This window comes from Pseudorca crassidens, chromosome 5 (assembly GCF_039906515.1).
Source record: "Pseudorca crassidens isolate mPseCra1 chromosome 5, mPseCra1.hap1, whole genome shotgun sequence".
Classification (NCBI taxonomy): domain Eukaryota; kingdom Metazoa; phylum Chordata; class Mammalia; order Artiodactyla; family Delphinidae; genus Pseudorca; species Pseudorca crassidens.
Window position 1 is genome coordinate 20021879 of NC_090300.1, and position 16885 is coordinate 20038763.

Genomic DNA, 16885 nt, shown 5'->3' on the forward strand with positions numbered 1-16885 from the left:
TCACATAGAGGAAGTAGGATGGAGGGGCAGCAGGGAAGGCGAAGGACAAGTGGACGGTTTCCTGATGGTTGTGACTTGCCTTCGTGAGTGATGGCAGAGAATACTCACTAGGAACACATAAATGGTTGGCCAGAGAGGACTGCAGCCCAGCTGTGAGTGGGCACCTGGGCACCTGCTGGCATGGTGGTGTGGTTTCTCCAGCAGAATTTGAGCACCTAAGATATTGGATTGGTTTGAGATTAGGGCTAGGTAGGTGGGGTGTAGAAAAAGACAAGAGGTAGAAGGGAAATGGCAATGCTAGCAAAAGTGATTAAAGTGATAAAGAAGGGGTATGTGGTCAGATGTTGTATATATATAACTGAGCCTGCTGGGGGTCCTGAGCTGGTGAAATAAGAGGAGGAATAAGTCCTGAGGCTTCTGTAGGATAAAGGACAGGGGTATGGAAAGAAAGGTGTTAGAAAGCTTGAAGAAACTTGACTCATTCTGAGTTATTCTATTGAAGAGCATAAAATGAAATAATTTAGGTCAGATTGAAGAATTTTTTTTTTTACTTTCAAAATTGAGAAAATAAAAATGGTTAAAAAATTTTAAGAGACCTCAGTGTGAATCTGATTGATCCAGAAATAGCTTTCAAGTTAATACTTATGAATAAAGTGATTTGAAAACAGAAAAGTTATGGACTCAGTCCCCTGTCTCCCAAGGAACTGATTTGGAGTTTTTAGCCATTCGAGGGTGGATTTACTTGCACGTCATATCTGGGAAATTGAAATGGAAGAAAGCACTTTTGGAAGGTGCAATTTGTATTTCTCAGGAGCCACTGGAAGTTTGAGAATGTCACACATATTAGGAAGTTAATAAGTGTATTAAAGACCGTTAAAGCCAAGTGATAATGTTGCAATCAATACTTTAGAAATACATTCTGTCACTGTACATGTAACAGAGAATTAAGAATTAAGTCAATCGAGCCAGTTAGGGGTGTGTGTGTGTGTGATGCTTCCAAGTTCCCTATATTTTCCCGTTAGATTTTAGGAAAATACCAGAAATAGATGCCTGGGTCCTATAGTAAGTGTTTACTTGACGTTTAAAGGAACTGCCAAACCATTTTCTGAAGTGGTTGTACTGCTTAATATACCCACCCACAGTGTGTGAGTTCAGTTCCTCATATCCTCACCAATATTTGGTATGATCAATCTTAACTTTGACCATTTTTATAGGTGTGTAGTGATACCTCACTGTGGTTTGGTTTTTTTGTCTTGTTTTGTTTTGTTTTTGCATTTCCCTAATGTCAAATGACATTGAGTATCTTTTCAAATGCTTGTTTGTTTTCCATACATCTTCTTCGTGAAGTGTCTGTTCAACTCTTTGGTCCCTTTTTAAAAACTGGGGTTTTTCTTTTTTATTATTGAGGTTTGAAGGTTCTGAATATATTCTGGATACAAGCCCTTTTTCAGATATATGCTTTGCAACTATTTTCTTCTAGTCTCCGTCTTGTCTTTTAACAGTGTTTTTTGAATAGCAGAAGTTTCAAATTTTGATGAAGTACAATTTATTCATTTTTTATGTCCTTTTGGGTTCTGTCTTTAGTATTATAGCAAAGTATTAATATAGTATAGTATTGTGCCTAACCTGAGGTCACAAAATTTTTTCCTAGAAGTTTTATAAGTTTAAGCTCTATATTAGGTTTATTGTCGATTTTAAGTTGGGCAAGATATAGATAAACTCTGCTTTTTTGCATATCATTATCTAATCTACCATTATTTGTTGAAAATATAACCTTTCGTCATTGATTTGCCTTTAAACTTTTGCCAGGAATCAGCGTCCACATACCTGTGGGTCTCTTCTGGGCTCCATTCTTTTCCTTTAATGCATTTACCTATCTTGATGCCACTGATGCCCTGTGTGATACGTTTACAGTTTTATATGTACATATTTATAATTTGTCTCAAAGCCAGATAGTATTAGTCCTCCAACTTCATGCCTTTTAGTTATTCTAGGTCTTTTGCATTTCTGTTCGAAATGTAAAATCAGTTTGTCAATTTCTACAGGAACGTGTATTGGTATTTCAATTGGGATTGCATTGACTCTATTGATCAGTTTGGGAGGAACTGACATCTTAATAATATTGTCTTCCATCTTACGAACAAAGAACATCTCTCAATTTATTTAAGTTTTCTTTAATTTCTCTAAACAATGTTTTGTAGTTTTCAATTTACAGATCTTTGTCAGCTTTATCCCTAAGAATTTTATATTTTTGGTGCTATTTTAAGTGGTGTTGCTTTAAATTTTAATTTCCAAGAAGTCTACATATTTGCATTAGGACATGTCACCCATTTTAGTTTTCTAGGGCACTATGCTCAAATCTTCATCATTTCAGACCTCCTGTAGAAGTTTTCAAGGCATGGCATGGCTGCCTTTCTCTTTTCCACATAATTCATTGAAGAGAAGTCCCGCTTTCCTTCATACAAGTATATGTGTCCTGCTGATGGACTACACAATAAAAGCTAGGGAAAGGTATTTACTCAGTGTGAGGATAGCTTTAAGGGAAATTTCTTTTTATAAACTTCTGAGGGTGATTCACCTGACAATGATATCCCAGGTATTGAGCTTCTTTCAAGGATGGACCAGAAAATAAGAATATTCTGATCAAGCCTCCTTCGAAATACAATGGGTTAAAATGCTTTAGGGGATGTGTGTTTACCTACCTATATTATATTAATTGCTGGGAGACCACAGAGCCATTTAGAAAGTTACTTTTGGTAGAGCATTAGATAGTGTGTGTTTCTCTAATGGGATTAATTTAACTATGACAGTTAATTGAATCAATTCATCACCCTAGAGAGGCTTTTATTCACCCTGATTTTCCACTGAATTAAGTATAGGCTGCATTTCCTTTCTTTTTTGTGTATTTATATTTAGCATTATTCCTTTGGTAACATTTAACAGCATTTAAGTTACAAAGTAAGTTAAGGAAAAGATTGATTATGGACTTTGGCAGAAGCTGTAAAGCTGTTTAGTCAAAGCTTAGAATGTAATTTATTTCCATAATCACAGTTGAGTGTGGTCTTTTCTTAAGACCCACTGACTCATACTCTGGAATGTGGGTCTTGAAAAACAAACCTTCATCCAAATTTAATAGATTTTTAGAAATCATGTGAACTGGGAATCTGGAAATAGACAGGCATTTTATGTGTGAATATTAATATAATGATTTGCCATATTCTTGTATCCAGTTTCAGATTTAGAGCCATTTTTACAGACTATTAAGTGTAACTGGAAATGCCATGCTAATTGCATCATTAACCAAAATCTTGCTAGAAATAGCATTTATGGTAACCATAATACGTATGACCCAAGTTTACTGCTGCGAGCGTGGATCAGCGTAAGCACTTGCCAGGGAAGTTTTTGATTTGGATTCAGGTACAACTTTGCTGTGGCTAACAGTGTAGTACTGGATAACCAGTATCACTCCTTTGTATTAGTTTGCTAGGGCGGCCATAACAGACTACCAGAGACTGGGTGACTTAAACAACAGAGATTTATTTTCTCACAGTTCTGGAGGTTAGAAGTCCAAGATCAAGGTGTCATCAGGTTTGGTTTCCTCTGAAGCAATTCTCTTTGGACCCTTAGTCAGTTCAGGCTGTTATTTTAAAACTACCATAGGCTGAGTGGCTTAAACAACAAATATTTATTTCTCACAGCTCTGGGGGGCTCGGATGTCTAAGATCAAGGTACAGGCAGATTCAGTATCTGGTGAGAGCCTGCTTCCTGGTTCATAGAGTGCTGTCTTCTTACTGTGTCCTCACATGGAGGAAAGGACAGGGGAACTCTCTAGGGTCTCTTTTATAAGGGCACTAATCCCATTCATGAGGGCAGAGCCCACATGACCTAGTTAGCTTTCAAAGGCCTTTCCTCCAAATACCATCACATTGGTGATTAGGTTTCAACACAGGAATTTTGAGGGGACACAAATATTGTCTATAGCAGATACCTTCCCTCTGCCTGTTCACACGTTCACCTTTCTGTGGACGCACAGGATTGGTGTTTCTGCGTCCTCATCTCCTCTTTTTATTAGGATACCAGTCATAATGGATTAGGGCCTAGCCTAATGACCCCATTTTAACTTAATTACTTCTTTAAAGGCCCTCTCTGGAAATAGAGTCACATTCTAAGGTACCAGGGGTTACAGCTTCAACACGAATTTTGGGCAGACACAGCTCAGCCCACAATACTCTTTAACCTTTGCTTCTTCAATCACAAAATGTGTGGATTGGTTAAAGCGTCACTAAAGACTGTCCAAGGTCTAAAGGATTAATATTACTATGAGTCTTAGATGACCATTGTCTTTTCTAAATAAATATTGCAATGTTCAGTGGCCCTGGTTGCAAGCATCATAAAATGACCCTGGCTAACTTAAGATAAAGAGAATTCATTGATAATCTGCAGGGGAGTCAGAGAGTAAGGGGAGGGCAGAGGCTTTGGCTAAGGAGAGACCCTGGGAGATGCGAAGAGCCAGGTAGCAAGAGCATTTATACTCTTCCTGGCTTCCTTGCATACAGGCAGGAGGGGGTGTCCATTGGGGGAGGCTGGCATCAACTCCCACCAAGACCACACACAATGAAGGGGGAGCAGAAGACTCCTGAAAGGGCAGTGAGGAGTCACAGCAAGATGCAGTGATGGTATGGAGTACTCCCTCCCCCATAAAATGACAGATAACCACTAAGTACATCTTGTGATATTTAACTAACATTAAGTTAAATATGATTGGAAGAGCTGACAAAACAATAAAGCAAACAATCTCCTGACATTTTTAACGGCTCTCAACAATCACATTTTGACAATAAATTTTTGAAATAAAATTCAAATTAACAATAGAAAGTGCTCTTTTTGGAAAGGTTAATTCTCCCAAGGGAGAGGCATTGCTCATTAGAAATTGATGGGTTTTTTTAATTGATTTCCATAACTGCAATTTCCTTGTAGATATTCTCCTATGATTCTCTTATGATTCTGCTATTCAATTTTTTTCCAATAGGCTTCCTGGAAGTTACTATCTACATTGTACTAAAATGTTAGTAATCACATTTAATTATCCCTTCATTTGTAGGTTTTGTTACATTTTCTCTTTTCCTCAATTCTACTCTGAAATATGAAGTGTTCAGGTTTTTCTTTAATTTTAAAATATATTCTAGTTTTGCTCCAAATGCTAGATATATAAAAAATTGTTATTATAGTCTAGCTATTCAAAACTTCTCTTTAGCTATGAAACTTTATTTTGGATACCTTAAGAACTTCAAGTTTTCATTGAGCTCACTGTTATTCTCACTTTATTTTCAAATATTTTGAAACTTCTTTATACTGATTTATACTCTGCTTATTTTTAGTCAAATAAAAAATCTCTACAACCCTGATTGCTGTGTATTTGGCTTTTCCTTTTCATCCCCATTAGGAATTAATATCCTTGAATCCTCATTCATCCAACAAATATTGAATGAACAGCTACTATGTGTCAGTTACTGTTCTAGACATGAGTTGGTGCTCACTAATCTTCCTTCATAAACCATGATAATTGCACTGTTTTTGTTTCACTTATTTTTTTTATCTATCAAAATTTTAGTAGTGACAACAAAAAGCCACCTTGCTCTGTTTTTATTTTATGTATAATAATAATGAGGACCCTTTTTCATCCATTTACTTCTTGCAAATACACATCTAGCAATAGGGAATTCTTTAAAATCAGAAGAGATCATTAAATTATCTATATGGAAGGGATCTCATAGAGGCTTCTAAACTGTTAAAACAGTCATTTTTTTCAAGTAAAATTATCCATAGGGCTCCAGTTGTTTAAAACAGCCGGAACTATTGCTTTTTCTGTGCGAAGATGTTAAACATATCCAAATTTATAACTTTTAAAAATTTCAACATCACTAAATGGGAGCAATGAGCCAGTTTTGATAACATAAGAAACTGAAAACTGGAGTGATATTATAGGTGACACTGCAGTCATACCAACCTCAACATCTCAGTTACTTTTGTATTTTGCTAAAAATCACACAATTTCACAAAGATATGTGGTTGCAAACAGTAACCTTTATTTGCCACTTTGCCTCACACTCTAAGAATACTCTTCAATTTGCTCTAATCTAGACCCTGGAAACAGGAGGCAGTTGGCCTTTTTAATTTCAAAGTTAAATCCCCGACAATACCTGCCATCTGCTCACATTCCCCTTCACCAAAATAAAAGACAAGTAGCTTACAGACCCTTCAGATAAAACCTGTAAAAGAACGCATCACGACTTAGCATTCCACCCATTCCCTCGCTGTTGCACAACTATTGCTGGGCGCTGGTGGACACGTGCAGAGCAGAGACATCCGGGCTAACATTTCATTGGACTTAGCACCCTCGTGCTGTGGTAGTGTACTCACGCATACATTTTTATTTGAAAGAGCAAGCTTGGGCCTGAATTTTTAAAAAGAAAAAGAGAACAAGTCTTCCTAATCTATGCACATTTGCAAGAAATTCAAGTATCTGTGCTGATAGACTATAGGTCCTTTTTCCAAGGACTACCCTCCAAGAACAGACTATCCTCTATCTTCACCTAGAAGAACTATTTAATGGGTTAACTGTGTTTCAAGAGATGCAGTTCAAAAAGCCCTAATCTTGTCCAACTATTTCTCTCTGTGTGTGAGACACTGAGACCAAAGGAAGTCAAGTAAAGCACCCCATGCAGAATACTTCCTTTCCACTGTTCATGCTATTGCCTCACCTTTCACTCCATATCCCTTCAATCCTAACTGGCAGAATTTTACTCATTTTTTTATAGCCTCTTTCAGATACATCTACTCCATGAAGCTTTTCTTCTTCCCTCAAACAAAACTTCAATCTCTGTCTCTGTCTCTGTCTCTCTCTGTCTGTCTGTCTCTCTCTCTGGAATCCTACAGCATTTTAAATGCAACTAACAGGTTCTTTTATTTGATTCTGTGTCTGGAAAGCACAAACCTCTTGCTCACTTTGTTGTAACTCTTGCTGCACCTAACAGCTGGCCCAGCACATTGTAAGTACTAATTAAATAACAAGTTCATTAAATTGTTCATCCAAAGACACAATCCTCAATAGGTCATTCACATCAAAATGGTTTCTATTTGGCTTGATTTAATGAAAGTGTTTTCTGCAATCCCTTTCATATTCTTAGAATTCTGTATATTTCTTCCAAGGCTTCCACATTACAATATTTTTTCAGCTGCTTTGATCCTTTTTCATCGAATTCTCTTTTAAAAATATTACTGTTTAAATTGGCGATTTTTACAGTAAAAGAGGAAGTGCTACAGAAAGATAGGAAGATTTCAACAGTTTCTAATTTGCCCGTCTGTCTCTTTGTGTTTGATAATAGATTTTCTCTTAATTGCGTGTGGCTGTGTGTTTTTCATAATTCCCCCAAACTAACACAGGATAGTATACATCTCAGAATGTCACTTTATCCTTTGTTGAAGGTCTGATTCTCGAGCGTCAGATACCGAGACGGAATTTGGTATAAACATCTTTGGAAGGGAAGGGGAGGAAGAAGGATGGGGCAGAGGAAGAAGTCCCCGTGAGAGCTTGGGAGTGTATACAGACCATTAGAAGTAACCTCATCGGGCCAAAATGGCTGGGTCTTTATACCCCATCTTGATCAATCATTGGCTGTGTTCTGCCTGGAAAAAAATGTGTATTTGAGCAAGTTGCCTCTCTGCAGATTCATCAAACCCTGGGAAGCTGACAGCTGGAGACTGTCTTCTGGGATGATCTGGGTAGTTCATCTCTGTGTCCACAGCATCTCTTTAGAGAACCCCCTTTCCCCAAAATGGGGACAGAGATTACTTTCTAACTTTTGAGATTGAAAAACAGAGACAAAACTAAATTGCCACCAACCTTTCTGCAGTCCCAGCTAGACTTTCATGAATTAGCCCCATCACTCCCTTGACAGACATTAGGGTGTTTATTTCTCTACAATCTGAATGCTGTGATTTTACAACATTGATTAAATTCTGGCTTTACACAGTGAATCCTGGCATCCTATGACACTGGTTACATTGAAATTCCCAAACTCAAAATTCCAAAGAGTGTCAGATTTTCTTAAGGTTTTAGTTTCTGAGGTAAACAGAATTGATTAATTAGTCAGACCTCAAGAGGATTTGTTGAATTTCTCTGAGCATATCAACCATTTTAGGACTTGGGGATCTGGATCATTTTTCTTTGAAATATAGCAGTTATGACAATGTGATATGAATGATGAAAAATTAAGATTATAAACTGCTTAGGTCGATTCACAAATCAATCTGATTTGTAACGAGCCAGTCCCTAATAATAAGGGATACATTTCCTGAGACCAGCTATGCTTGGATAGTGTCAGATGCCAAAGCCTAAATGAAAACATTCTGCAATATTTCAATAATTCAAATATCTCATTACTTCTGCAATATTAATTGGTAGCTGGAAAATTCTATTTCAAAATTCTGCTTTAACATTGCCTACACCACACTGAACATTTTTTTCCCCCCTTTGGCCTCAGCCTATATTTATTTAAAAGTTTTAAAGTCTTAAGGATAAACCTTTTACAAAGGAGTAATTTGGTGGGAGGGTATTTAACTTTTATAATAACAGTTCTATTACTCAAAGATCTGGGTTCTTCTTTGGTAATTTCCTGTGAAGTATTACTTTGAGAATTCTCAGTGATGAAAATTCTTTAACCTGAGAGGGATTGAGGAGAAATGATGGAAGAAGTCTCTGGAGCAGTTACTGAGGGGCAATAGGAAGGAAATTCCCAAAGACTGTAGTGATAACCTTGGGTGTCTTGACCGTGTAGCCTTTCCTTTGAAAGGAAGCTAGAAATAAGTTAAGGTAAAATGGCGCCAGGTTATTTTTTCAGTCATGAATATTTTCTTATTCTGAACTCTACATCTCTCTCCTATCAACAGAAACTTTAAAAAAATATTAAAAATTTTTTCTTGAAATATGTACTGAAAGTGTGTACTGTACATTCTCAAAGCCTCATATCTTAATATGTAGTATTCCACTTGGCTTCAGTACTACAGGGATCATTCTTTGTCCCTTATCCTTAATGTTCAACAATTTTTTAAATGAATTAATGAATAAACATTGGCCTTGGTTGTGGAGATATTTGGGATAAAGGTACAGACCTATCACTATATACTGTATGTCACTATACAGCATTTTCATTAAAACTTTACACAATATTCAAAGAAATATGACATTATTCCCCATTCTGATCCATGGGATATGCTCTGATGATTGCTCTTGTTTCGTCCACAAGATCAATATTCTTGTACTTTAAAATTTGAGATATACTGTCTTTTCTTAATATGAGAGAGTGTTTTAAAGAGTTAATAGAGAGAGGATTTTTAAATTCAAATGTCTCACTTACTATTGTTATTATTCCCTCCATCCATGGATATCTAACAAAGCTATTGTCAAAATGAAAGCCTTCCATGTCCACTTAAAACAATTCAATGTCTTCCTCATTCATATAGTGGTGAGTACCCCAACATGTACCTTAAAACAATTCATATCCCTTGATAAAATTAACTCTGCAAAATTTAGTGCAGCATAGTGGTGGCCATTACATTCTTCTCCACTTCTTAATTCACAAACTGGTGTCAAGCTTCCCACTCAGGAAAGACCTGTAGGTGTCAACACACTGCACTACAGAGGGTACTGCTTTTTCTGCAGTCCAAGAAGATGGTAACCCCAGGAGTGATACAGTGCACAGCCATGCACCACGGAACTGGCAAATAAAATGAAGAAACACATAGGTAAGGGCCCAGGACAAAACAGAAAGACAAAATATAAATGTGATACAGTTCGCTATTCTGATTCTATGTCTCTTTGTCGTTAGACTTGGGCACACTCTGGAGATTAAGAGAAGAGGCCAAGGAGATAAACAAGTGCTTAGAGCTGGTCCAAAAAGCCCAGCAGCATCTTTTCACTGTGTGAGAGAGGCAGCAAGACAGAGTTCCTGAGAGGTCCCAAGACTGGTTACTGGTCAATGTAATCTGGAAACTGGAAAGACACTAGATAGGTTTCATTATCTGAGATCCCACGTTGAAAGATGGGAATGCTGCTGCAGACCTCAAACAGAGCATAGAGGACAAGAACAGCATCAAGCAGTTGGAAAAGTATTGCCCCCAGGAAAGTTTACATGGGAGCTATCTATCTGGGCTCTTGTTTCCAGTGGTCCTTGGATCTCACAATTTTCTCTCTTCTTTTCTGAGAATCTTCCATGTAACGTGTATCTGTACATCAAAGCATGGGATGTAAAGGACCAAAGTATAAATTTGAATTAATTTTAAAATGCCTCTCATCATTTCAATTCCTGCCTTTATTTGCCTAGAACCACCACAATACAGAGATTTTTTTTAAATGAATGAATGGCACTTTTAATATGGTTATGAATATACACCTTTGCCTAAGAGAATAGGGGTGTGTGTGAGTGTTGTGTGTTGTGTGCTTACCCTACTTTATTAAGAAATAGAAATGCAAGCAAAGACCGGAGAATATGTTGACTCACTGAATTGCAGGAAACTCTCAGAGGAAAACTTGTGACTGTTTTAGAAAAAATATGCCAAAGTAGAAAGTCAACCCTGTGCCTGGCATCCATGAAGGCTGATGGCCAGCAAGGCGTACATGAATCCCGTGATCTGCATAGAAGGGACGAGGGGACTGTGAAGGCACACAACCCAAAGAATAAGAGCACTGCCTTCCAGGAAAACACACTTGATGTAACTCCTGGCTCTTCACTCTCTAGTTGTGTAACTTGGGCAACTTATTGAGCCTAAGTGTCAGTTTCTTCTGTAGAATGTAGATGATAATGCTTATCTCCTAGGGTTACTGTGAAGGTGCAATAAGATAGTGCATGAAGATGCTTAGCATAGGGTCAGCACAGGATGAGCAATAAACATAAATGATATTATTGTCAGATGTGATTTAGAAAGAACAGCACCCAAATAAAAGATACAACAATGAAAAAGGATGAAGGGGTGAGAATACTCAGGCCGTCAAAAAGTTTAAGAACAATTGCCAAGAATGGACTCTGGGTAAAAACACTTAAGAGGTAGTAGGAGAAGGAGCTTGAGAGAGAAATTTGATAAAATGGTAAGAGAGGAAGGAGTAAAAATGGTAGAACACAGGCTTGCTTAGAAGCCCAGGGTGAAGATAATGTCAGGTGTGGTTAACAGGGTCACACAAAGAATATTTACATTTATCTGTTGCATTTGACACTGTAAAGATGGTCAGTGAGGTCTGTCCAAGCAGCATCAGAGAGAGAGAGGGAGTTAGACCGCACTGAGTTTTAGCATCTGTAAAGTCAGGAAGGAAAGTCAACCACTGGTAAGCTTGGATGAGAATTTATAGAAAGAGATGAGGTGCCACCTAAAGGAGAATGAAAAAGAAAAATTGGAGAGAACAGAAGGTGTTTACACAATGAAGGACAGAGAGAGTCGAGAGGATACTAGATGGAAGAGGATCCCAGAGCAGTGAAAAGAGACGGCCTCATGAGCTAAGATATAGCAAATGGCCTAAACCAAGAGAAGGTTGACCTCATCCTATGAAGAGTTGGAAATAGGAAAAGATCAGTGGAGATGCTATAATATTAATATTTAATAATAGAAGGAAGTTCAGATTGGTGGACTGAGCACACACCAGCTCTCCCTCCCTCTCAGAATCTGATAAATGATAATACAGAAGTGTTCAAAAAGCAAAATATAGATGAACCCACAACACTGAAAATAATCTATGCTGGGGTCATCAAAAGACGTTTCAACTAATTTCTTGAAGAGGAAAGAAAAAGGAGAATTTTGAAGCATCAGATAAAGCCATGTGAACAGTACAGAATATGCTGTGGTCAGAGCTGCCCCACAGAACCATAGGGAGCTGAAGTGCTGCTGAAGACAAATCCGGGGGTGGGGGCGAATTAAAGGTACAAGTAAGGAACAGCTTCACGAATCAACTTCTCCTCCCTCCACTTCCTCTGCTCCCATCTGGATGAGCAGAGGCCTCATATTTTCCTCCAGGCAGAAAGAAGCAACCTCTTATCTAACAAAAAGGAATGAACAATTAGCAAAAGCCAACATTTTAGTGTGAGTGTTAGTGTCATAAAGGAGAAAGCTGACAAGCTGCCCTCTTATCTTAAAGCAAACAGTCCCACGTTAGGCCCCTGTGCACAGACCTCCAGAGACTTTCTGCTCTAAGGAAACACGCCTGCTCACCAGTGCAGAAGAACCACAGCCCAGCGCTTCAGTTGTAAACACAAGTGGACAACCGAGGGTTAACAGGTGTAAAAAGGGAACCGGCAACACACACACACACACACACATACACGACAAGAATCAAGACAAAAACTGGACCCTGAGATAATTTAGGGAACAGAAAAGAATATAATAATATAATAAGTGGTACAGATGTTGCTTGACTTACGATGGGGTTAAGTCCTGCTAAACTCATCATAAACTGAAAATATTGTTGCTGAGAATGCATTTAATACACCTAACCTGTGACTTAGCCTAGCCTATCTTAAATGTGCTCAGAATACTTACCTACCATGGGGTAAGATCATCTAACACAAAGCCTATTTTATAGTACAGTGTTGAATATCTCATGTAATTTATTGAATACTGTACTGAAAGTGAAAAGCAGAATGGTAGTATGGGTTCAGAATGGTGTAAGTGCATGGGTTGTTCACCCTCGGTATTGTGTAGCTGACTGGGAGCTGCACATCACTAGCCTGGGAAAAGGTCAACATTCAAAATTCAAAGTCCATTTTCTACTAAATGAGTATTGCTTTTGCAACATTATAAAGCTGAAACATCACAAATTGAACCACTGTAAGCCAGGGATTGGGTCTGTATAGTCACAGAGACCAAAGATAGCTTGTTCTAAATAAAAGCAGAACAACAAAAAAGTCTATTTTGATGAAAAAATATCATTATACTATGACAGATAGGTACACAGATACACATACAGATACGTACACACCTACATTACATACATAAATGGAAGGGCTGGAGAAGAAAATCCAACAAAACTTTACTGTGTGGGACAAAATATGAGAAAAAAATGAGATCAAAAATGCCTATCTAGCTCGGGTGCGCTGTAGGGGAGGCCGGTGGTGGCCGCAGCCGCAGTTTTGCCCCCGTGCCCGGCGGAGGCGGCCACGGCGCCGACGGCCCAAGTATATAGAATTTAAGCATTCTCTCAGAAGTGTATGGTAGAGCTAAAGAAGACAGCCAACCAAGGGTCATCTGAAATTGTGATTGGCTAATAATCCCAGGACAAAGTTAGAGATCACTACTCAAAGCATAAGGCCTCTACAAAGATGTTTGATATAAAGGCTTGGGCTGAGTATGTTGTGGAATGGGCTGCAAAGGACCCATATGGCTTCCTTACAACAGTTATTCTGGCCCTAACTCCATTGTTTCTAGCAAGTGCTGTACTGTCTTGGAAATTGGCCAAGATGATCGAGGCCAGGGAAAAGGAGCAAAAGAAGAAACAAAAACGTCAAGAAAATATTGCAAAAGCTAAACGACTAAAAAAGGATTGAAGGAATGAACTGCTCTGGCTCTGCAACCAGAGGAAAATCATCTGGAAAATTATGCAGCTTTGGAAGGACCCATTAAGGTTTCTTTTCAGATCTTGTGACAGTATTATTTAGTAAACGAAGTCTGAGCATGTGGAAGAATCATGTTAGTTCTCACCTGTACTATAGCAACTTTTAGGCTTCGGTGTAGAAGTCTGTTGACAGTTACTGTAAATTGGCATTTATTATGCTACAGATTCTTTATAACTGACTTAGTCATTTGCCTTTTTGCAGCATATGTACTACAGTGAAAACATCCTGTGGAGAAAAATGGCTTTAGATTATGGACTCTATTCAAATAATGGCTTAAAATGGGGTCTTGTTCTGGACAAAGGAGATTAAGAATGTAAAAATCAGAATTGTCCTGAGGTGAAAAGCATGCTTTGGCTTAAAAGAGATACAGTGTGTTAATCACATCTTTTATCATTATTACTTATTTCTTGAAATAGAATCATTTCTGGCTTCCTCAAAGCAAAGTATTATTCAACGAGTACTTCTATTTTCTGTATTTTTCTCATTTTAGCTTTTGAGATACTGGTAATTACCAGACATTCTGCATTTTTAAAAATCTAATTTTATAAAGAATTCTCTTATTATCTTGACCATGTAGAATACCACTTACTGGATATAACAATTTTTGTACTTATGAACACTGCCATTTTCTTAGAGATGACTTTAGATCAACACTATGATTTAAAGCTTGGAGTAAAAATGCCAAACCTTGTAGTACCTTGGAACCAGTTCATTCTCACTTGTGCTATAAGTAGAAATGTGAAGTAGTTAAAATGTCTTATCAAATAATTTGCTGATTATATAATACCACTTTTGTTTTTCATTCCATTCTTTAATTCATGTGGTAGTGATGTCCTTTACTTTTTTGATCAAACAGGTTCATGGTGAAAATTAAAATTCAAATCTCTTTTAAGGAACTTTGAAAGAGTAACAGTTAAGTCATATTTCATAAATGGTAAAGAAAGGCTTAACAGTTGGAAAAAGTTTGTTTAGCATAGTGTTAGTTGGGTGAAAAAGGTGTAAATCATGTCAAAATTAGAATGTGTTATAGTTAGAAATAAAGGGCTGAAGGATATTTCCTTCAGTTAAGTAGTATAACTGGAACTTTTTACTCTTTAACATGGCTTTTATAAATGCATGGTTAATAATTTTGTTGTCAGTAATTAATAGCTTATTAATGTTTTCCTCACCCCTGATAATGAATCTTAAATTACAAAAAAATTGTCTAAAAGTTTTAACTTAAAAATGAAACTAGATATTGAAATAAATTTGATACATTTTTATAAAGAGGTCCTGGGCTTTGTTTTTTTTTTGTGGGGGGAGGAGTAATAATTCAAGTTAAATATGTTATAGAAGTTAGACTTTTCAGAGGGTTACAAATTTCATTTATAGATAAGCATGCAGTTGACCCCTGAACACCACGCTGGGCTTTGTTTTTTTTTGTGGGGTTAGGAGCATGAGTCCTCCCTTGCAGTCGAAAATCCCTGTATAATTTATAGTGGACCCTCCGTATACATTGTTCCTTCCTATATGCAGGTCCTCCATATCTGCAGTTCCGAGGTCCCTCTGTAGCCACAGTTCTTCATCCGTGGATTCAACCAACCCTGGATCATGTAGTATTGTAGTATTGACCACTAAAAACATCTGTGTATAAGTGGCCCCACACAGTTCGAACCCATGTTGTTCAAGGGTCAACTGTACTTGTAAAAGTTGAGAGCAATGTTTCTCAAATATGAGAACCTAAGGACCTCTGAGAATGTTTATGGACTGGTTGAACAATACTTATTACTGTTATTTTAGGTTGTCAGTTCCTACTTGGTGCCAGTGTGGTCAACACATTGCAGCTCCAAGCACTGAAATAATTCAGTGTTTAATTACAAATTAGTTATTCAGGTGATCTAGGATAATGCTTTTTATATTGTCATTGAAATTTAAACAAAACTTACAGTTATCCACTAAAGCTATGGTTTCATTGCTCATTGTGACAATTTAAAGGTATTTAACTAAAATAGGTTTTTCTATAGTCCCTGTTAGTCTTAATACAATTTTGTATTTGTTTGGCATAGGCCATTTATTGTTTCTTCAGCTTTTCCCAAAATTTATGGAGCCTTTTTATACATTTGAGATCAACAAGGTTTTATAATATGTGTCTATATGTTTGTGTGTGTTGGGGTGTGGTGTAAATTAGAGACTATAGAGCTACCTCGATTTAAAATGGATTACATCCTGATAAACCCATTGCAAGCTGAAAATAATTTACTGAATAATGTACTGAAAGTGAAAAACAGAATGGTTGTGTGGGTATCGGTTGTTAACTTGTGATTGCATGGCTGACTGGGAGCTGTGGCTCCCTGCCACTGCCCAGCATCACAAGTGTCCTACTGCACACTGCTAGCCCGAGAAAAGATTAAAACTCAAACAACGTTTCTGTTGAATGTGAATGTGTATCGTAAAGTTGAAAAATTAAGTTGGGGACTGTGTATTATGAGTTTTGAGAGTCTTCAGAAAAATCAATCTTTTATTGTAACATACTGTTATGGTTACAAGAATCCCATTTACTGTTACCCAGAATAACTCTTTTAAAAACTGCAAAAAAAAAAAAAAAAAAAAAAAAATGCCTATCTAGAGAGTCTACTAACCAACTAATTGGAATCCTAGAAAAAGCAAAATCTAACATTTTGGTTTTTTCTAAATGTAAAGCATTAAAAAAAAAAAGAGTAAAAAGAAAAAGAAAAGAAATGGAAGAAGCAAAATGTCCATCACTAAAGAAGGTCTTAAGAATTCAACATGAAGAACTCTAAATTTTAAATAAAAAAAGAAAAAGTAGAAAATACTATGGATATAATAGAAATACAAATTGAAAAAATTTATTTGTAATTATAATTACTCAATTAACCATAAATCATATATATCATAATAAATGTAAATAAATTTAAACTTTCTATATTAAAAAGTAGTTTTCTGTTTGGATTTTTAAAAAACTAACTATATAAGCTATATGTTGCTTATAAGAAACATAATTAAAAGGTGGAAAATTAAAAATAAAGCAATTGACAAATATATATGATGCAATCTTGAGCCAAAAGAAAGTTAATGACTCTATTAATGTCAGAAAATATTAAGACAAAAATAAAGCAAATTGGTAGTGTTTGCTTTTAATAGGAATAAAGACAGGTGCCACATAATGATAAAAGAAACAATCAAATAAGAATATGTGATAATAATAAACTTGAATGCACTTGAAAACATAA

The 16885-nt window shown here is 36.8% G+C and overlaps 1 protein-coding gene and 1 long non-coding RNA gene across 3 annotated transcripts in view; one reads left to right on the forward strand and one right to left on the reverse strand.

Annotated features, from left to right (window-relative positions):
- Positions 1–16885, reverse strand: part of LOC137224683 (uncharacterized) — a 141634-nt gene that overhangs the window by 94665 nt on the left and 30084 nt on the right. The window lies entirely within an intron of this gene.
- LOC137224679 (small integral membrane protein 15) lies at positions 13133–14923 on the forward strand. Its single transcript, XM_067737467.1, has one exon. The coding sequence runs from the start codon at positions 13362–13364 to the stop codon at positions 13584–13586; it is 225 nt and encodes a 74-aa protein (XP_067593568.1). The 5' UTR covers positions 13133–13361; the 3' UTR covers positions 13587–14923.

Coding starts and splice junctions, on each gene's coding strand:
- LOC137224679 (XM_067737467.1), top strand. CDS start 13,362: ATGTTTGATATAAAGGCTTGGGCTGAGTATGTTGTGGAATGGGCTGCA.